The following is a 23381-nucleotide window of genomic DNA, read 5'->3' on the forward strand; positions in this document are numbered from 1 at the left end:
AACTAAATGTGTTCGGCACGGAGGTTAAATAGGTGTTAAGAAAAAACAAAATTCCCAAGTTTCAGATGGGCCTGGTCTGCAGTAGGGAATTTTACCAAAAAATTCCCCACCAGTGTTACTGCACTGGGGGACAGTGCTGGTGGGAGTCCTAGTGTAGAGTAGAGATCTGGCAAATGCTTGAGCTTTTACCACTGTGCCATTTTGACCTGCCCTAAGCAGAGTTAGGCAACATGGCAGTGAGAACACCAGTGGCTGCAGGATGTTCATCCACACTAGTTGTCCCACCATTTCTACCACATTCGGGGTTCCGCTAGCAGTAGCAACAACAGGAAGTTTGTAGGATAAATGGTTAGCCTAGACAAAGCTGTAAAGATTTCGAGAGCGAGATCAGATCAGATTAAAAAAAAGGGAAAAAAAAGAAAATTCCTTTTCACAAAAACCTTTCAGGGCTTCTTTATATACAACACAGCAGTAAAAACAGAGTGCAAGCCAATTCCCTCCCCTCCTCCCCCCTTTACAGGTCACTTTGAAAACACTGCCTGCTCAGCAAGGGGCCAAGCAAAAGCTTCTGGAACATGTTTAGAACCAGACCCGTAATTCTGAAGTTTTCAAAGCAAGTCCATGTAGGTCAGAGTGCCTTACACGCATGTGTGGCAGAACCCATTTTTAAAAACAGTGAGGACATGGATTGTTTTCATTGGAGAGGCAGCCTATCTTCATATTCTGCATAGAAACTGCAGTCTCAGTCAATTCTCCATTTCCTCATGATTCAAGAAACGTCATTATTCCCAGTCACTTTGCATTTTGCTGGGCCAACATATGCAGCTTGGGACTTATGTCTGGCAGAACTGGAGCACTCCATAGGGACTGGTGTTCATTCCTGTCTCTCTCTGCAGCCAAAGAGTATATAATAACCCATGTTATCAAGCTACAAATGGGGATTGTAGCACAGCTGGGGTTTGTACACGGGTGCTGGTTGAAAAATTTGACAAGAGTTACTCTGCCTGACAAAAGCCAGGAAATTCCTTTTTAAAATTGTCTGAAAGCTTCCCCATGTTTCAGTCTGTTCTGATTTGCAGTAAGCCAATTTTGAAGTCTCTCTTTCAACCGACTTGCATAACTGACATTAATGAAAGTTACACACATCAATGGAAAAATGGATGCCTTTGCTAGGAGTGAATTTCCAAACTGATGTTTATGTGTATACAAAGTTGCTAATGCATTTTAAATATTCCAGAAGTGTAAGTTATTCATAGTTTATTCTTGGTTTCATGTTTTTTCTTGGATCTCTCATTTCCAACTCAAGATAAGTTATACTTACAAACTGCCACTTTTCTACACAGGGCATTATTATATACACCAGAATTACTGCAATTGTTTTTGTGGGTGCAATTTGCTTTCCAAGAGCAGCTTATTTCCGATTTAGCAACTATAACATCCATCCTACCGAGGCCCTGGGTTTTATCCAATAAAACCATGGGTTAGGCAAACTGCAGGTCAAGCAAGTTGCACAAGTTTAGTGATCAACCAGGATTAGAATCCAGGTCATTGCTCTAACTGCTAGTCCATGCTGTCTTGCAATGTACGTTAAATAAGTGGAAGAGGACGTTGCTAAGACAAACACAATATGGAATGATAGGAAAGCACAATTAACTCCCAAAAACTGAGCCATGGAAGATATTTTGCAATGACTGCTTTTTCAGACCACAAAATATAAAGTAATACCACAGAGCCAATGAACCTGTTATGATCAGTGTACAGCCTACCTGGACAAGCTCTCGGTATGCAGATTTCGCAAGATTATATGGTACTAGAAGATTCGATGCCAGAAAATAGAGCACTTCCAAGCCAGTGAAAATCATGGCAAATTTGTTGATGATGACAATGGTTTCCAGAGGGACGAGGCAGAGCCGTGCCAGCAGAGGGAGCATGTGAGCAGAAAAGAGCCAGATCTGCTTGGTTTTCATGACGCAGGAGCACAGGGTGCATACCACCAGCTGACCTGAAAACATGACAAAGTATTTTATAGCAAGCTGTTCACCTCCTCCAGGAAACACACATCTTAATTTAGCTTTCCAGTAAAGCATCTAACAATATCCAGTACTACCATGACAGTTCTGTTAACTACAGCACACCTGTTATGAAACTGGATTTTCCTGCATCTTCAGAGGTTCACACATGATATCACCCGCAGAGTGCATGCTGGATACCATCTCACTGTGTGTCGCAATAAGAAGATTTATCAGAGAAAAGGCTGACATACTGAGTATGGCTTCTATCTGCTCAATGAAAGGAAGGACCTTGGAACAAGCCCTATGACCACTGGCCTAATCATCTCGTCATCCCTCCCGTTAGCTTCACCCATATATGTACATATGGCTGAGAGTTTCTGAAGCCCAACCATGCTGTCATTTCTTTCTGAGATAGGAGGAAGAGAAGGAGTGGCTGGGGGGCTATCCGGAGATCACTCTCGGGCCGCTCAGTCTGATGGCAGAGCAGAGAGCAGTGGCTGGGCGCCCAGCTCTGAAGGCAGCACCGCTGCCAGCAGCAGCATAGAAGTAAGCGTGGCACGGTATGGCATCGCCACCCTCACTTCTCCACTGCTGCTGGCAGTGGCACTGCCTTCAGAGCTGGGCAGCAGGACAGCAGCGGCTGCTGGCCTGGTACCCAGCTCTGAAGGCAGGCGCCACCCCCAGCAGGAGCACAGAAGTAAGAGTGGCATGGACTATTCCAGGGGTAGGCAACCTTTGGCACGCAAGCTGATTTTCAGTGGTACTCACACTGTCCGGGTCCTGGCCACTGGTTTGGGGGGGCGGGTGGGGGTGTGTAGAAGGATTTTAATTTAATTTTAAATGAAGCTTCTTAAACATTTTAAAAACCTTATTTACTTTACATACAACAATAGTTTAGTTATATATTATAGACGTATAGAGATCTTCTAAAAATGTTACAATGTATGACTGGCACGCAAAACCTTAAAATTAGAGTGAATAAATGAAGACTCGGCACACCACTTCTGAAAGGTTGCCGACTCCTGGACTATTCATTGCTGTGGGTAAAGTGTGTGCAGCAAGTCCCCCACCCCACCCCAAAGCTCCTCTTGCACCTCCGAAATGCCCGCCAGTTTGAGAACCTCTGGTCTAGAGAACACTTAGTCCTGCCTCATTGCAGGGAACTAGCCTAGATGATCTATCGAGGTCCCTTCTAGTACACCATGCCTAGGATTCTATGGTTTGCACACACCTCTCAAGCAGACATGCCAAAGCTGCAGGGGAAAACATAAATCAGAAATTGGGCTTGTTTTTGGCTTAATTGGCTTGTGAGTTGCTTGTTGGCTAGTTTTTGGCTTGTAGCTTCTTTTTTTGGATCGGCTCTTGGCAAGCAGGGGCAAGGGGCAAGTAGGGGTGGCGGGGTGGGGGAGTCGGGGGTGCACAGCGGGCCCACCACAATCCCAGACTGCACGCCAGGGGAACTAGTCAGAGTGTTGGGGTTCTTAGGGATTGGCTTGTTTCAAAATGGGATTCGCTTGATTTATGGCTTATTGTGAAAGTTGGGGAGCTAATTTACCACGTGAAAGTTGCTCTCAAGCTGCACTTTGCGCTAGACCCTCAAAGTATATTTCTCAGGAACATAAATATCACATTTCCAGCAAGTAAACTTAGTATATTTGCCTGGTCATGCTGCCTCCCTTCCTTGACTGTGGTTCTGAGAGAATGTTTTCCTTTAAATGGATAAAGGAAACAATGAAGACCCCCAAGTCCCTCCCTCATCATTTTCCTGCTCTCTGTCCATTCCCTGTAACCCACTCTCAGCCTCTGTCCCCAATACATGAAATTTGTTAGCAGATGGGAGAAAAATCTTTGAGGGAGCCCTGGTTCAACTATTGGCAGCACATCACTGCGCATTAACAATTTTCTGTTACTCAGCTGCCTGTACAGTTGGATTTACTCCAGTTACTGTGACTCATAGTAACTAAGGCAACCCAGCTTTGTAGGCAAAAGAATACCAAAACTAACACCAATACTTTCTCGGGTATAGGCATGACGTAATTATCTACAGTGAAATTTTGCCACAGCATCGGTTTAGTCCCCTTTGGCTTTGTCTACACTAGCACTTTTGTTGGTAAAACTTTTGTCAGTCAGGAGTGTGAAGTAACATCCCCTTGACCAACGTAAGTTTGACCGACAGAAGTGCCAGTGGGGACAGCACCATGTCGGTGGGAGAGTGTCTCTCACCAACATAGCTACCACTACTCGCTGGAGGTGGGTTAAATTATGCCGACAGGAGAGAGTGGCTACATGGGAGACCCTGCAGGAGCGCAGCTGCAGCGGTACAACTGTGCTGCAGTAAGGTCTGTAGTGTAGACATAGCCTTATACTCTTATAAAGAATGTCACTGGATCTCTCATGATTTTGAAGGGCAGGACCACAGATCTAAGTCTCATCTAACAGAAAGTAGTGCAACCATGTTCCTTTACTAATCAACATGCAGCAAATCAATGTTCTGCTAACTCCCTGAGAATACCCAGCAGTCTCCTCTTCCACCTTTGGAATCTAAGCACTGACTGAAAGTTACTTGTCACAGGAGGGAGGCTGCATGTCATCAAATTAAATAAACGGAGTACTTTATCTCAAGGCTCTGATCTGCTCTCTCAAATCAGTGTCGTGCCATTTGTCTACCCCTTCAGGGAGGATCTGAAAAGATCTATGACAGGACTTTTGATGAAAAGGTACTCCCCATTCCATGTTAAAGATAGTTATAGAGAGAGATAGAAAGAACTTGGAAAGACACAGTCAAATTATCTTGGGGAGGTGGTATTATGTGATAAAAACCACTGACAACATAAGGTAATGATATAATTAGTCAAAAGAAAGGCACTTGTTCTGAATGTCAAAACACAGAAGAACAGACTGTGCCAACAAACTGTTAATAACCATCAACAAATCCACTCGCCCACTGGCATTCTGAAAGTTGGAAACCATGGGCTGAGTGATGTACTAGAGCAGTGCTTGTGTACCCTGTCTCCTGCAGAATTTAAGCGCTCTTCTTCAGGGAAGGAGACAGTAGGGAAGAAGGACGGCTGTCTCCTGTGGAGTGCCTGAGCTCTGAGAGCACAAAACCATTTTTCTGCTCCCAAGACTTCTGCACAGTTTTTGCAACCTGAATCGTCTAGCTCATGACCTAATGGAAGACTTGTTGTAAGCAAGCTGACATGGTAAACTTTTCCTCCAAATCCTTTCTAATATAGAACTGTCTTTGTTTTACTCCCTCCTTCCACCTCCCCACAAAAGGCTGATGCCGACAAATTCTCCCTTTCTTCCACATTAATCCATTAGTTTTTTAACGGTGGTTAAAATAAATACACACTATTGGGGTTACATCTTAAGAAGATTAATGTTGTGGGCAGCATAGTTTCCAAAGCCACTTAGCTGGGAAAATTCCAAAGCTAACATGCTCATGGGATGTCATGTTTATACACGAGGCAACCCTCAAATGATACCCTTTGCAGCACTAAGGCATAGATTAGCAATCTCAGTCAGCAATGGTCAGCCTACGCCACAGGCCTGCAGGAAGAAATGGCTGTTGAAAGCCCATTTACAAACCCTGCAGACATGAGGGCTACAGAAACTTCTATACATAAATACAGGCCAAACCGGACAGTCTCTACGCAAAAGAATTAATGGACACAAATCTGACATCAAGAATCAAAATACTCAAAAACCAGTGGGAGAACACTTTAACCTGTCTGGTCATTCAGTGACAGACCTGCGGGTGGCTATATTACAACAGAAAAACTTCAAAAACAGACTCCAACGAGAAACTGCTGAGCTAGAATTGATATGCAAACTAGACACAATCAACTCCGGTTTGAATAAGGACTGGGAATGGCTGAGCCATTACAAACATTGAATCTATCTCCCCTTGTAAGTATTCTCACACTTGTTATCTAACTGTCTGTACTGGGCTAGCTTGATTATCACTTCAAAAGTTTTTTTTCTCTTAATTAATTGGCCTCTCAGAGTTGGTAAGACAACTCCCACCTGTTCATGCTCTCTGTATGTGTATATATATATCTCCTCAATATATGTTCCATTCTATATGCATCCGAAGAAGTGGGCTGTAGTCCACGAAAGCTTATGCTCTAATAAATTTGTTAGTCTCTAAGGTGCCACAAGTCCTCCTGTTCTTCTTTTTGCGGATACAGACTAACACGGCTGCTACTCTGAAACCTGTCATTTAAATGTAATTGTAAATTAGATTAGATCATAAACTACTTTGAGGCAGGGACCAGTTTACAGGTTATAACCTATGCACAAATTAAATGTATATATCCTGGAAGCCGTAACATTCGGTATAAAGCCAGCCTCAGTTCCCATTACACATCTCAGACATGGTTTTCCTTTTATAGCAGCTGCAAGTAGACAGGAAGCAGTTGAGTCTCCACAGTCGAAGTAGTAAATAGAGTAAAAGCTGTTTTATCCGGCATGCTGGAGGTATGAGGGGTGCCAGGAAGTGAAAAATACCAGTTAATTAAGAGGGAGGGAGTTTGGGGCAGCGGGTTGGGGAGTGGGATCTGGGGGGTTTCATCTCGGGCGACTTCCCACAAGCGGCGACCTGTCCTGGCTGTGTCTAGGTGGAGGTGCGGCAGGCAGCTCGGTGTGCTGCCTCCGCCGGCAGGTGCCTCCCCCATCCCCACGTCCCATTGGCCGCGGTTCCCAGCTAATGGAACCTGTGGAGCTAGCGCTCGGGGTGAGGCAGGGGCAGCGCGCAGAGCCACGTGTCGCGCCTCTGCCTAGGAGCAGCCGGAACAGGTCACCAGTTGCAGGGAGCTGCCTGAGGTGAGCGCCCCCTGGATCAGGCACCTGCCTCCACCCCCCAACCGTGCGCCCCCAAACTCCCTCCTAGAGCCTGCTCGCTGCACCGCACTCTAACCGCCTGCTGGCCCCACGCCAACCGGACTATAAACCAGAATCTCAATGAAGATCAGAAATGCTGGTTTTTAGAGCTTTCCAGTTGGTGAAGTACCAGATAAAACAGCTTTTACTGTAGATGAAATCCTTAGACCTTAGCAAGAGGAATTGAAGAGGGTCTGTCTTAAAAGATTTTTGACTATCATTCTATGAACACACGCTGTAAACATTCCTAAGTTCTCCCACTGAAATGTGGTAGGGCTCAGTGACCTTAATACCAAAACATGTTCTTTACTGGTCAGAGTTCATCATGGGAAAAATTACACAGTGTTAGAAAAAGGGATCTTCATATATGCAAATCACATCTGCTGTTATGAGTAACACTTTTGAGAAAGAATAGCTCACGAGCCATCAAGTCAAGCTCAGTTAACCTCTGCATTTCAGTCAAAACTAGGGAAATACTATTACTGGCACTCCGAATTTAAAATAGTTTTTTGCACCCTTGCAGGTCCACCTACACAAACTTCTGCATGGTAGAAGACATCTCTCAATCGCTAGGTATGTCAGCTTCCCTAGCTCTATATAATGGGAATAATGCTTGCCTAACCCACAGGGCTGTTGAGAACAAATGTTTTTGTTGTGCACTTTTAAAGACAGAAGTATTGATTGTGCATACATGCTTGTTAATACTTGCAAGGCATTGTAGAAATTCCATGTGAGAATTCAAACAGAATTACACTGTTGACTCTAAATCAGAGCCAGCGAGTCAGAGAGCTAGTCTAACAGCGAGACAGGAAGGGAGGAGAATTAATTTTAGGAAGTGAAACTGTAAGGGTGGCAACTACAGACATACTGGGTTTTATTAACTTAGTCTTGAAGGCAACACAGACCATAGCATTCTCCACTGCTCCAGCCCTGCCTTTGGGCACTGAACCAAGGGACCCGTTGCCCCTAGATGAGACGCTCAGATCTTCCCCCAACACATTCCAGGGAGCCAGAGACAAAAGTAAAAAAAACCATGTACAGTACCAGCATTCTCAGTAAATCAACTGTTTTAAATTAATTGTTATTTCCTGGGCAAATTTTCAGCCACACTAATCTCCGTTATGGAAAAGGCTTAAAATCCATCTGTAGGTATACATAAAAAACCACTCTGCACTTTTGATAGAAGCCTCCAGTGATTGACTCCTCTTGAAGCAACAAAAACGTGCTATCAAAGTCAGAAGGCCACAGCACAGGTTAGCATGCCAAAATCGGTCTTTACAACAACTTAGTAGGTTCATTTTGTTACATGAAAAAGCAAGTGAAACTAAAACTTTTACAGTCTAATATTAAGGTAAACAGGCACAGTGAAGATTTTAATTTATAAGCAAAGTTGCAACCCAAGGGAATGTGTTTATTAGTAAAGTTGTAGTAAATGGAATTACATCATAAGGCCGCATGGATCCAATCCTCTCAATGGAAAAGTACATATCATCATTATTATTTAAAAACCTATAATGCCAAGAGACACTCAGTACCAAGAAATTAAAAAAAAGGTGCATGTAGAAGAGATCAGGATGAGAATTAGAAACAAGTAGTTATTCCTGCCACCCCTTAGATGTTTAAGCTGCACTTACCTATTAAGGCGGTCATGAAACGATTCATGGAGAGAGGTTCTAAATACATTGGCCCTTCATATCCCGACTCCAGCTCACTCTTAACATAATCCCTGATGAACAAAAACAAAATATTAAGACATCTCTAACCAGCTTGAAAGGAGTTTACTTCATATAATATGCACCTTTGCTGCACCCTGTATTTAACAGACTGAAGTTACAAGAAAATTTTGGAAAGAAACCATTTGCTGACTGAAGGACTACTTCACTTTTCAGTGACATCTATTTAAATATTTCTTTTCTGTCCATCACAGTGTTTCTTCTCCCACCTCCACGTCAAGCAGTTTTGTAACTAGAGGGATGAGCAAAAATGTCCTTCCAATTCATCTGCTGGTGAAACTGCTGTCAGCTCTTTTACTAAATGGTCATTTGTGCCCTTTAAAAACCTGTCTCTTTAAATGGAAAAGTGTCAAATCAAATTTGACTTCAAAAAGACTACTCATGCTTAAAGTTAGGAACCAGCTTAAATGCCTTGCTGAATCACAGCCTAAATTAACAAGTTTACACAGACCTCTCAAAACTTGTATTGTAATGAGTGGTGCTCAAGTTAAATGAGTGACGGAGTAGTTTTAACTTGGGCATGCAGCCCAGCAAGCAGGGGAGGGTAACAGAAAAGATTTTACAACAAGGTGAACGTCTCTACGTTAACATATTATGTATAATGCACCAGTTTTTGTTTCAGTTGTCATATGACCCTCCCCTCCTATAGTATTCCAGCATTGCTGGTTTGGAATGAAATATTCTACTACATGTCACATGTGGCTGTCTTCAAGAACTCCAACCTAAGAGAAGAACTTATTTTCATCACCTGCATGAGTAACTCGCTTCCTTTCTGTGTGGTGAAAGTTAATTTCCTCAGTTTGGTATATGAAAATCCAAACACTCCCTACCTTGACCAACAAGAATGCATTGCCACCAACTGAAGTATGCATGGAAGGAGAGAGCACCTGAAGACATCCGAAGTACATTATTCAAGAGCAGCAGACCACTTAGGAAAAGCAGAGGTCAAAGTTCTAGGAAACCAGCCAGTTTTTGTTCTTTGTGGAAGAACTAGAAGGCACTCCTCTCTCTCCACCCCACCCCTCATTTCTCCCCATCTCGTCTAATTTCTCTCTTTTTTGTTTTTAAACCTAAGTAACAGGTGAAGTTCAAACTTAATGTTAACATTTCAATTTCTATCACAAGTGTTTCATAAAAACAAGTAATGGACAGCTGAAATAACCTGATGTACATAGTTTATGTATCTGTGTCACTCTTTGTATTTATTTATTGATTGATTTATTTGCATTGCTCCCTCAGTAGAATATGTATAGTTAAAGGGAAGGGGAACAAATTCATATACCCATATGTAAACACACACTCATGAAATCTAACTCTATTGTCATCGGTGCAGATTAGGGGTTCTCAAGCTGGGGGTTGGGACCCCTCAGGGGGTCACGAGGTTATTACATGGGGGGTTGCAAGCTGTCAACCTCCACCCCAAACCCCGCTTTGCCCCCAGCATTTATAATGGTGTTAAATGTATTTTAAAAGTGTTTTTAATTTGGGGGGGGGGGTCGCATTCAGAGACTTGCTATGTGAAAGGGGTCACCAGTAAAAAAGTTTGAGAGCCACTGGTGTAGATGATCATTTTGGATTATTTAAGAACAGGATAGTGTGCACAAGTCCAATGTAAGTATTCTTCCACTAAAGATGGGGATATGGAACATGGCAGTGCAAATGAAAAGAGAAAATATATTGAAGCTCTGCCTGCTTCACCCTTTAACGGAGATGAAGTAAATGGGCTGCTTGCCCTGGACCCAGTTCTTTGGCTCCATTCCTGCCAGGGAAGGAGGCCTGAGACAATCCTGTCAGGTCTGCATTGCATCTTGCCGGGCAGATCCAGTCTCTCCAACTGTGCTGGTTGGCCAAGGTGACGTCACCTAGACCAACCCTTCATTTTGCCTCTGGCATTTCATGGTCTGCCTTGCTCCCCGAAGCCTGCAGTGGCACCAGCCACTGCAAATACCTAAAAGAGGAGTAGAGCCGAGAGGACAGTCTTCTAAAAAGTCTAAAACAGCCCTGGGATACAACTGGAAACTAAACACAATTAAACCAAACTGCTAGCCTAAACATTTGAAATAAAGTTTGCTATTTCCTTCGGAAAAGCTCTGCAGCAAGGAAGACTGGCTGAGCCACCAGGTGCTGGGGAGGCAGAAAAAAACCTGGAGGGAACTTCAGGATGGGGGGGCATTCCCTGCTGTCAGTGACTGACAAGTCTGGTTCTGCCCCCCAAGCAGGAGGAAGTACTCATGGTAACAGATCTGTGGACCTCTGCAGAAAGAATATGAACATTTAGCACATCCAAATAAAAAGGACATATTGGAACAATACAGCAGTCATTCCAGTCAAAAGCAAAAGCAACCTCCTAACAGATATCTCCAAATCAAATGAAAGAGGAAAGTCCTTCCCTTCAACAAAGAATGTGCATGTGACTCAGTGCTAGTTATCCAACACATTCACACTGCTTTAGTGCAACTATGCCCTGGGATTCAAGCTTGTGCCAGTTAAACATGGAGAAATACTCTAGCTCTATCCCTACTTGATAAACAGCTAAGCTTCCACCCCGCAATTCACCTTCTCATTTGAAAAAGGTCTCTGGAATTCAGAAGTTAATCTCAAGTAGTAAAACAAACACTTCAAAAATCTGTTCTGTGCATCTGTGACAGCCCTTGCTCAATGCAGATTTTCAAGCATCATAGTAGGTGCCAAGTACACTGAAATGGGGCTCTTTAGACAATCTGCATTAAAATACATGAGGATGGAGGAGAAATCTAGAGGATTCTAGAAAGAACATTTGTCCTTCTCTTCCCAACACCAGTTATACACACTTCCTCTTCTCTGCTCAATGCTGGTGAGAAGCAGCTTTTCTTCTTTGAACAGCGGTGCTGTGGGGTGATAGGATACCTATGCCAGTCACCTCTTCAGTCCTCGAAATGTCTCTGGAGAGGAGACTGATTCTTCAAGTGTATATCTTGGGCCCTTGCCTGGCTCTCTCATGGATATCAGTATTGAGGGCAGTGCCAGGTCTCTGGTTCCCTGATCCACTCCAGTTCTAACTGAGGACTTAGGAGCTCTGTCCTTGATGGAGTGATGTTTTCCTTCCAGCACTTCCCTTCAGTTTTGGAGCAATATTTGAGCTCTGTCTAGCTGCATGAGTCAGTGTCCCCTTTACCTGTGGGAACAGGTGCTGGCTTTGTTGCCTGGGGCTGTCAGCGCTGAAGATTTCATCAAACACAGAGGTGGTCAGTGTCTCAGATGTCAGTGTCAGCTCTACTAGAGTCCTCTTTTCCTTCTTTCTGCTGCCCGATCCTGGGGTATGATTTGCCCTCAAAGGAATGCTGTCCAATGCTGGTTTATCTGGCCTTGTTCTGGTAGTGACCATCACCTCCGGGTTTGAAGTGACCCATGCGGACTGCTCTAGCTGACCAACCCTGGATTTGCAGACCCTGAAGAAAAGGACTTGCACACAGAGCACATGTAGCTCTCCCCTAGGCAGAATATGCATTAGCAATTTTCCCCTATAAGGATCAGCCCATGGCAGGATGGGCAGCGTTTGGAATCTACCATTAGGCATGGTGGTTGGTGCAAAGCACCTCGCACCAATGTTCAACAGGGTCACTGATTGGGGATGGGGTTTTTGGAAACATCCTTCGATTGGGAGCGTGCAGACAAAGTCTCAACAAACCTGATTAAAAACAACAACAATGTAAAGGTCTCTGAAGGGAGTAGCTGGTCAGACACTCACTGGGTTCATTCTCTCTGCTGTGGGTGGTAAGAGGGAACTGAGGAAGGGTTGCAAGCCCTATACCCTTTATGTACTCAGATGGGAGAACAAAGGCACAGGACACGTGCACGGCCATGACTGACAAGGCTATTCAAGAGACTGATCTCAGATGCATGTGCACCTACAATAGATCCACACTGACACATAATGCACCAGATCTCCTTTGAGTCATTTTTCTACAGGCTCAATTGCAGCAACATTTGAAGGAAAATAATTTATATCATGAGAGCGTAACAGATCTGTAAAGTACTAAAGTATAAAATTGTAGCACAATTTTTAAAAAAGTATTTGTAGAGGAGTTGAATCCTAATTTCTTATTCAAAAGTAGTGAAACATCAAAGCTGTGATTTTCTTATTACATTAGCAGCACAAGAATAATGATCTTCTGGTACAGATATTCAGAAGAGGCCACGAACAGCTGCAGTGCTATACAAAGATGCTGATTGGACTGAGTGTGCACTCAATTTTGATCAATTAAGGCTTTATTAAGCTGCACCTTTAACTTCTCAATTGTTCATTCTACCGGAATAGTGTAAAAACAATTATTTTCTTATTAAATGAAATGTCTCATAAGCTTTGTTAGAAAATTAGGACATAAATATAAAGCTAAAATCAGATTTCCAGATTTACTGCTGTTGGGAATGCAGTTCTAAAGCCAATCCAGGTTAGAAAGTTAAAAAGAAAGCCACCCACAATCAGCTGGCTGCTAGGATTTTGTGACTTTCCGGGACCTCCTTGACTTCTGCAGCCACAGGTGCGGCTGGCCCGGGGGCTACCTGAGCAGGTTGGTCGCCTTCCAGACCAGCCGCTGCTGGGGAAGTCTTGGGCCACTGCACCTCCCCCACAGCAGGAATTTGGGTGTGGGAGGAACCTCAGGGCTGGGATTTGGGGCATAAGAGGGGGTGAGGGCTCTGTGTGGCGCTTACCTCAGGGTGGGGGTTCCCCGGAAGCAGCAACAGCCCTCAGCTCTTAGGCGGCGGCATGACCAGGGAGCTGCAGAGCTGGCACTCAGGGCAGAGGCAGCGCGCAGAGCTGCCTGGCCACACCTCCGCCTAGAAGCTGAGGAAGGGGGATGTTGCTGCTTCCGGGGAGGTGCGGAGCCAGGCAGGGAGCCTGCCAGCCCCTCCAACTACCCCTCCCCAGCACCTGCAGTGCCCCAGGTCACCCTCCCACCCCAAAATTTAGTCAGGGGTATATAGTACAAGTCATGGGCATGTCAGGGGCCGTGAATTTTCATTTACTGTCCGTGACCTGTCCATGACTTTTACTAAAAATACCCATGACTAAGACATAGCCTTAGGAATAACCTATATTTCTAAACAAAGGGACAATTCAGATAATGCTTATATTTGACTCATACATTTATATTCTCATACATGCAAGAAAGGCTCTTCCGTTTTTAACAAAGGTGCTTTGTAGTCAACTGCCATAACACACAGCGGTTATCTGGCCTAATTGTGTCATGCCACTGTCATTTACTTCGGCTAATCAGTCTCCTCAATTAACGTCAAACAATCCCACCAAAAAACAACTCTAGGTTTCATGTCTTCTGTCATATTAAAAACAAATTAAGTTCGATATAACAAATAGTTCCTGCTTGTTATTTCCCCCGCTCCTTGGAACCCCATAATTCTCAATGCTGCCAATTATGGGATAGAATCACAGCACAACAGAAAAACGAGGCGTATGAAATGATGCAGGGTTCCTTTCTTTAACATAAGCACACATCCCAGTGAAATTTCCAGGCAAAGATTGTATAATGTTTGTGCAAGAGGCTGATGTAACTGTGTATGAAATAGAGGAGCATCTATTTTTCATGAGGGGGCTTGTGAATCTGCCTTTCAGGTTAGCTTGGATAGGAACATAAGAATGGCCAGACTGTCTCAGACCAATGGTCCATCTAGCCCAGTGGCCTGTCTTCCAACAGTGGCCAATGCCAGGTGCCCCAGAGGGAATGAGCAGAACAGGCAATCACTGAGTGACACCCCCCACCCCGAGCTTCTGGCAATCAGAGGCTAGGGATGCTCAGCATGGGGTCTCATCACTGACGGTTTTGGCTAATAGCCATTGACGGACCTATCCTCCATCAATTTATCTGGGGTTTTTTTTAAACCTCATTTTGGCCTTCACAACATCCTCTGGCAATGAGTTCCACATGAGTTGACTGCGTTGTGTGAAGAAATACTTCCTTTTGTTTTAAACCTGCTGCCTATTAATTTCTTTGGGTGACCCCTGGTTCTTATGTTATGGGAAGTGGTAAATAACACTTCACTTTCTCCACACCAGTCACTATTTTATAGACCTCTATCATATCCCCCCTTAGTTGTCTCTTTTGCAAGCTGAAAAGTCAGTCTTTTTAATCTCTCCACATACAAAAGCTATTCCATATCCTTAATCTGTCTGTTGCCTTTCTCTGCGCCTTTCCCAATTCTAATATATCTTTTTTGAGATGAGGTGACCAGAACTGCACACAGTATTCAAGGTGCTGGCATACCATGGATTTATATAGCAGCATTATGATATTTTCTGTCCTATTATCTATCCTTTATTATTGCCTTTATTTTACAGACACCCAGGAGTTACCATGATGGTGACTGTTCTCACTAAACACATTACTATGTTTTACACCTTTTGTTTGGCAGTGCATCTCCAAATGCTTTACAAACAGTATTGAATCAACCCTCAATCCCCCTCTTAACATCACCCCACTTTACAGATGGGGAAGCTAAGGCATTCGGAAGTTACACGACTTGCCTAAGGTCACACAAACGTGGACATCTGAAACCAGAGCCAGGAATAAAACCCAGATGTCATGACTCTTAGTCTTGTGCCTTAACCACAAGTTATTCCTGAAGTGGAACAGCAGCACTAGAAACAGAAGTTCTCCAGTGATTCAAAAATTCCAAAAGGCTGAACATCGTCAAGAATGCCAGCTGATGTTAAGTAAATCCTGCTGTTTCACATTTTAAAATGGTCTGTCAACCATGCTGTGTTTGTAGTTCCCCAGCGTTACTTCCTCACCCATCTTAAACAGCATGCCAGCTAATGAATTGCAATAGATTCAATACCAAGTTATTCAAACCATTTAAAACTAAACAATACTGTTAGAATATTTGAAAGAATAGTCTAATACCTGCTTCTTGTAATTTTAGTACATTACGTCTATGAGACAATATAAAAAGCAAGCTGGATGCTCAATGAAGTGACAATATGTACAGTACAGAGCATATTTGTACATTAGTCACACTTCAACTTCATACTGTTCTTTTATTGTAAAAGACCCTGGCTGAATCTGAAAATTTGGGGGGGGGGGGGGGGGAAGAGGGGAGGGGCTAAGAGTGGTGGTCCTCCCATTATTACTGTCAGAGGCTGCTGTGGGGAGCCTGCCACCAGTCAAGGATGACTGGACCAAACTCCCACCAAAACCAGACCGTACTGCTCCAGGGGAATGGGTAAATTCGCTCGAGAGTGTCAGTAAGCCACACTTTAGCTCTGCCAGCAAGCTCAGGACCCCAACATGGCTCTTCATGTGGCTAGACTTTGCTCTACTACTAGACTGTTGATCCAATTTTATTTTTAAAACGGAGCCTGTTTTCTGTGCAATGCTAGTGAAAGTGAAAAATTAGGGTTGCAGGTTTGTCACAGTGGAGAAAACAAAGTCAAGGATAGCATGATTTTCCCAGTTGTCCAAGCTTTGTGTGCATATGCATGTGAATGCGTGGGATTTCCCTGCTGTGACAGCTCCTGCTCCAAGAGGCTGGGCTTGCAATGCCCAGACAGAGAGGCGAACTTGGGTGCACAGTGTTGCAGTGCTGCTCAAGTTTGGCTTGGCCTGGTTAACCCTCCATCATGACAGGGGAGCCGCCAGGTCAAATTTGAGTGAGAGGCATTGTGATTGGGCGAGCAGAGTTACAGCGCTGCTCAGATTTGGCCCACCTGCCTTAATGGCGAGGCAGCCAGGCCAAACCTGAGTAGCGCAGCAACTCTGTGCACCAGGTCACAACGCCCAGAGCGGGAAGCCAGGCCCAATCCCAGAGGACTGGGCTACTCCATGTTTTTTGATAAAAATGCCATGGCAAATCTGCAGTCCTAACAACATTTAAATGAAAATCTTGCATATTAACTCGTTATTAGGAATTGTCTAATAGATCTGTGGAGCAGAGTACCAGTACACTAATGGTTCAAACAATACATTTTCATGACTTCTAAATGTCACAATATTCATAAGCGGATATAGTAAAATTCATAAATTACAGTGAAAAAATAATCAGAATTAAATTCCAGTAGGGGGCCATGCCCAAGACTGTATATAAATTGAAGTTTATGCACTCTTTCCCCTTTTTTCAGGTTAAAAGACCGAAGCTCAAGGCTGCGGAAGTGAAGGCTCTCATTCTGAATCTTCTATCTCCATGCCCTCCAGACCAAAAGCCCACCTGCATCTGATGAACACCTGAGACAGCATGCACATTTAGGATGTCATATTAGCATCCTTATTCTGATTTAAACTCAGGATCTTAAAACAAAGTTAGGCTTCTTTCTCTAGTAAGTAAATACAGTCTTTAAAATACTAGGACAAACATCTGCAAACTACAGCTAGAAAAGCTCAGGATTCCCAGGGGAATAATCAGGAAGCCATCCTCCTTCCTACCCAGGAAATATGAGGCCACAATCCTCTCCCCCACATTCAGACCACCATTAAAGCCATGACATCAACACTTTATAACTGCCCCAAAACCTCTATTTAAACTTTCCTTGACAATGAACAGATTTAACCAAAAGGGCAGTTTCAAAGCATTTGCTGGAACAACAATTTTACCACTTAAATAACAAACCTACCATTTTATACAAATCAGTTTAATATGATTTTTCAAATATTTCCCACCACTGGGCGTCAAAAGGATCAGATCCAATTCCACACTTGAGATATTTCTCAGGGAAGCCTCCTAACAAGATGATAGTTTTTCAGGCTCCAATCCAAGCCTTTAATCAAAATGAGTGTGTTTTTATTTTGGGCTAAATATATTCGGCAACACCGAAACAATAAAACGAAAGATTTACTTTGGTTGGTTGTATCGCCTCTGACCTGTCCACTGCATCTCACTTTACATTTTAGACCCACACGCATTTGGCGTGCTTATTTATTACTGTAAGATTTCTAATCAGAACTACTGATTTATGAAAGTAAAATAATGGACAATATAATTTATGATGAAGAAATTTATATTTCCATATTAAAAGCTTCCAACACTATTATTCTACACTTATCCCTCTCTATGGCTCTTTATTCCACATTTTCTCCCTTGTCTAGGCACCAGCAAGTTGAAAGGAACAATATGTCTTATCCTCCTAGTAAAACATTTGTGAAATTCAAAGAGATGCAGGTACTCTCTCTTCTTGGTCCAACAGAAATCATGTCCATCACAAAAGCAATGTGTTTTCATAGTGGATGGGAGAGAGACTCCCTGTGATGGCTAGGGAAGACCTATGGGGGATTTTAAAATAAAGGCTTTATGGGCCTGATCCAACTCCCACTGAAGTCAATTAAAAGAGCAGGCCCCACACATCTTCCAACAGCAATGGAGCAGAATCGGTGTTAATCCTGTAACTTCTTTTCAACATCAGGAAAGACAGGATATATTCCAGACAGCTAAATGAAAAACACAGACCTTCCCCTGTGTGTGTGGCTACTACTGGCAAAATATTAATTACATTATTTTTCAGATTTGAAAACCAAGTCATGTGAAAAATATCACACATTCTTACCTGGAGATCTGGTGCCCAGCATACAGCAGCAGTGCAGTCAGAAAGTACAGGTAGAGCTGAACCAGGTGTTGTCTAGGTAAGGTTAGGAGCACAACACTTAAGATGTAACCTGGAGCAGAAATCAGAAGTTGAAATAAAACCTCTGATGTCTTTTAAAAAAACAACTTAGACATCACTCTCTCTTACTGCAGGATTTTTTTATTTTTATTTTTTTAAATCCTGCACCTGGATACAAGAGAGGAAAAACACGTAGTTGTCATACACGCATACAGCTCCATTCACTTCAGTCAAGTTGCATCTACTTATATCAATGGTGAAACTGACCCATGATATTTTGGCAAAAGAAAGTGACTGCGAGACATGAAAAAAGACAAGAGAAAGATGTGTGTGTCCAGGCTTCTCTCTTCTCTTGGGCACACATATTTAAGTGTAGATAAATTTCAGCACTAACATAAGCAAAATGCCTTCATTGTAGGCAATATATATCAGTGAATATATCCACCACATTCACAAAATCATCAAGTTACAACAATGTAAATATTGTAATGCATTACATAGGATACATTTAAAACCTTCATTTGTATGTTAAGCAAAATTAAACTTGTAAATTACTTCAGTTCTCTCACCATCCATTTTCACATCTGAAATCCCTGCTTAATATCACAATTTGAGACTGAAATGTAGGTTCTTCTCTATACTGCTCGAATTCAGGCAAATTCACAATTGATACAGTTTCACGCAAGGGCACGCTCCAATGGAGCAAATTACATCTTTCCTTGCCTCCACTTGGGATTTGCACTGCAGTTACTTCAGTGGTTGTCTAGCATTTGCGGGAATTGAGAAAAATTCCCAATGAATACAAAGCTTTACTGTTCAAGAACATAGCCTGGCTAGTGAGTAGCTCAAAGCAAAAAAGTTGTTGGCCCTCCTTTTCAAACCTCTTTCCATCAGGATGCCAAAATAAAGCAGACATAGCAAAGCCTGCTTCTTCAGGGATTCAGTGATAAGTATCTAATGTTTGGCAGTCCCTAGTATTTCCCCAAAGAGACTGTAGGGACAGAGAGCAGGAATCCCATGCACACCGCATGGTGTCATTTGTCCTTCGTTTTGAGCTCTCTGCCACAGAGATCCTAATTTCAGAGGTTAATAACTTAAGTGACTGGCACTAAAATCCATTCAGCAAATCTGTCAAGAGTAAAGGATTTCCTAGCAGCTAAGAACAAAACATCTTTAGAAGGGCTCATCACACAGATCATAGATATTCAGTAAATGCTATTTGTTTTAAAATATCATCTATCTACTTAGCAAATTCCTTAATTGGTCACAACCTTTTTAACTAGAGTTGATTATGCTGTTTTGAGTATGTCGTAAGATAGTTATGAGCATGAAACAGCACTGAGATTCTTGAATAAATATTCTAAGAATATATACGAGTAGTTCAATAACAATTAGCTACTATCAGACAACCTACCAGTGTGGTATGTCCCAATATTTAATAGGATGGAATCCCAAACTAAGACAAAGGTTTACGTAGAAACATTCCAATTCTCCTCAACTGCCAGCTACTTAGTATTTCCAACCTCCAGTGGTCCATCTCTAGAAAGCTCTAGTAAAAGTGCACTCACTGAAAAAAAACAGCTGGCAATGAACCCATAGACAAAACTTCAGACCCATAAAATAGCCAAGCAATCAACAGTCCATTCAGGCATGTAAAACTGCCTTATTCCATGTAAGGGCAGGTAGATAAAACTTATTTGCTCACCAATTAAAAAAAAAAAACAAAAACACATGTATAAATTTACACTTGTAACAGCAGAGCAGTTTATTATAATTTTCCAAAATTTCCTGAATTTTGCATTAACACCACAAAGCTGTGATAAATGAGACGTTCATCTGAGAATTGCTATTTTTTAAAGTTCAAGGCACGGTTTACGCTCCCGACTGCACACAGGAACAGGACTATAGTACCACAATTTCCACAAAGCCCCTGGATTTTTTTTTTCTTTTGAGCTTTACGTTCAATTAAATATAGCTATTTATGGAGCCTGAGGCCTGGCACTGAAACAGTTTGCTTACAGCAATTAGGATGCTTTAGATGAGCTACATACGTCTAATTAATAAAGCAAACAAATGTTCATGTCTTCTATTTCTTGACTAAATAGAAAAATCACATTTTAACAGGTTTAACTTCTTCTCTATTCTCCACCTCTTCCTCTCTCACCAAACACATGAACAGTAACCACAAGGACTGCTGGGCAACATCATTCCTTAAGGCAGAACATGCATTTAACTGTCCTATGTCACCCCAAGAAGAATTAGCTGGAAGAAGGGTCCTAATATTTGGCATGCCTGGCTTAAATCCCACAGACCAAGCAACAAGGTTTGGCTCTCTTTTGGATACAAAAACTAAGCAGATGTGTGCTTCTGTAGCCAATGTTAAGGTCAAAGAGGGGCAAACCAGGTTACCAAAATTCAAAGACAGATGTGAAGGTGACTTCAGCTGGAAATGTGTTTATATTGTTTCAAAAGTTGTTTACCTCTGCCACATTAGCAGGTGCCCGCTAGACTGCCACTTGATACATGCTTTTGTTATTTACTCAGTATCAAACAACACAATCCAAACAATGTTTAAGGTAACAGTAGCAAACCAGAAACCTACAACAAGCCTTCCTGGTTCTCAAATGCTCTGGGGACTTGAGGTGACAAAAAGGTGGCAAAGCTCTCTAGTCTCATTCGCTTAATTCCTCCAATTCGCAATTAGAGGTTAACACTTTCAGTGGTGCTGGCCAGTTAAGCTACTACTGTACCACTCTAAGACCAGTATCTCCTTCTCCAAGTCTCACTTTAAACCCTCCCTTTTCACTTGAGCCCATGATTCACCCTAAATCCCACAAGCTTTTCCCTTCACCTTGAGGTGCAGTCTTCCTTTGCGGTAACTACTTCAAGAATATCTGCTCTGTCCTTTACCACATTCATATTTCAGCTCTTAGGAGCAAAGAGATGGAAACAGACGACAGAGTATGAAAGTCACCGTAGCACAGCGTTTTAGGGCTACAGCTGAACAGTGCTATAGTACATTTTGTAAAAGGCAAGAAAGTTCAGCACTAAGGCAGTCACTGCATCCATAATGCATCCCTGTTGTGCTGGAATATTGTAGAACGTACTGTGCTCATTCTTCCCTTTGTGATCACAACTCCAAATCATTAATTGGAGAAGAGACCCACAGGGCTGGTCTTCACTATGGGGAGAGCCACACTGCTGCAATCAATTACAGCAGGGAATCGATTTAGCGGGTCTTCACTAGACCCGCTAAATCAATGGCAGAGCGTTCTCTGGTCGACCCCAGTACTCCAGCTCCCAAAGACGAGTAAGAAGTTGACCGTAGAGCATCTCCCAGCAACGCAGCTCAGTGAAGACACCAGGGTAAGTCTACCTAAGCTAGATCGACTCCAGCTACGTTATTCATGTAGCTGGAGTAGTGCAACCTTGGTCGACTTCTCCTGGTACTGAAGACAAGCCAACAGACACCTCAAGGAGGAGAATGAAATTCAAGTGCAAATCAAAGGAAAGACCAGACCGTAAGAGTTTGGAGATCCTTGGTTTAAAGGCCAAAAATAGTGATGGTCCTCAATGCACTGCAATTGGTAAGCAAACCATCAGAGTCAAGATTGCTGCAGCAGCTTTAGTGATGAATGTTGCAGCTCATGGATTCAGGCCAGAATTTCAGTGTTAATTTCTATGCAGTTTTTGCATTTGCTATAATTATTTTTGGACGGGGGGGAAATATCAAGTAGTTTCTTTTTCATTTCATTATTTACAATTCCATTTTGAAGCTTGAAAACAGACATTTTAAAACACATCACATGACAATATTCACATTTTTGCAGTAGAGGCCTTGCTCCCAGAACTGCACATTATCATTACCATTTGTGATGCCTCTGACAAACAAAAATATAAACGATTCATTAACAGGTTGGCTTGTTACAAGGAAGAGGAGGGTGATTGCAAATGTAGATAAATCAGAAGAGCAATATTTCATTCCCTTTTTTTCTGAATATAAGTGTTAAATTTATGATGCAGAGGACATTCTACTTCAAATAAGTGTTAAAGGAGGTCATTTTGCTTCTTTGAAGGGTCAGGCATCAAAGTCTTTGACGTGCTGCATATTACTACATCCTTTAGAACACTTAACACAATTCAAACTGTATCTTCAAGTTACATGTTATGTTTATGAACCTTTTTAATTTCCTCTTTTTTGCATGGTTACATTTCAAATATATTTTGCTCATTTCCAATAATTATTTGGAACAGTTAGGGTTTAGGTTGTGCATGGAAACTTTGCACAATAAAAGTCAGTTAAGGAGTTTATAATATTTCTCTCAAAGAAAGAACAGTATCTCTTGGTGGTTGCTTTTGCAGAGCCACGTCAAAGAAACATTGCCTCCACAAAAAAAACCAACAACAACAAAAACAACACAGCTGTCAGGATGAGAAGGAGCCATACTTTAGTTTAGAGGAACCAGGAAGTAACTGCACAGCAGCTTGGATTCTTTCCAAGAAATGAATTTCCCAGGCCTAGATGATCTCTGCCTCCAATCTCTCAGGGGAACTGACAAATTGCCCCACAACATCCTGTGGCAGTGAGTTGTAACACTATGAACCACAGGATAGGCATCAGATATCTGTGTCTCATGACCGAATCTAGTGCCGGTGCAGACATGGAGTGACAGCAAGCATGGAAAACTCAACTGCTGGTCTGTATAGCAGTTGCACTCTACCGAGTTATGCTAAAATGAGATGACTAACTCATGACAGCCCAATTCAAGAGTAGATTGCAGAGGACAGTCTTACAGTGAAACACTTAAGAAGCTCAGGCTAGTCTACACGGCAGCGCTTTATCATGCCTTGTGTGGTCGCGGCGCAGCGCTGGGAGAAAAAACACCTCCTCAACAAGGGGCGTAGCTCCCAGCGCTGGAGCACTGTTTACACTGGTGCTTTACAGCACTGCCGCTTGCTGTGCTCAGGGGTGTGTTTTTTCACACCCGAGCGAGAAAGTTGCAGCGCTGTTAATTGCCAGCGTAGACAAGCCATCAGTTTATTTCTTTTATCCAAAATAAGGTTGAGAAGTGACTATCAGTCTAGAAGTACCTACTTGAGGAAGAGGTTCCTGATAAACTCTTTAATCTAGCAGAAAATAACATCCAAATGGTTAGAAGATGAAAC

The 23381-nt window shown here is 42.7% G+C and overlaps 1 protein-coding gene across 5 annotated transcripts in view; it reads right to left on the reverse strand.

Moving 5' to 3' along the window:
* Nucleotides 1-23381, reverse strand: part of RNF145 (ring finger protein 145) — a 63298-nt gene that overhangs the window by 16207 nt on the left and 23710 nt on the right. For 3 of the 5 annotated variants that reach the window (XM_065555159.1, XM_065555160.1, XM_065555161.1), the window contains 3 exons: nucleotides 18159-18267; nucleotides 8531-8622; nucleotides 1767-2002 (listed from right to left, as the gene is read on the reverse strand). In XM_065555159.1, coding sequence (XP_065411231.1) covers nucleotides 1767-2002; nucleotides 8531-8622; nucleotides 18159-18267 — 437 coding nt within the window. The remainder of the gene's footprint in view (nucleotides 1-1766; nucleotides 2003-8530; nucleotides 8623-18158; nucleotides 18268-23381) is intronic. The other 2 variants (XM_042844901.2, XM_065555162.1) reach the window with 2 other exon arrangements.

This window comes from Chrysemys picta, chromosome 8 (genome assembly GCF_011386835.1).
Source record: "Chrysemys picta bellii isolate R12L10 chromosome 8, ASM1138683v2, whole genome shotgun sequence".
Taxonomy (NCBI): Eukaryota; Metazoa; Chordata; order Testudines; family Emydidae; genus Chrysemys; species Chrysemys picta.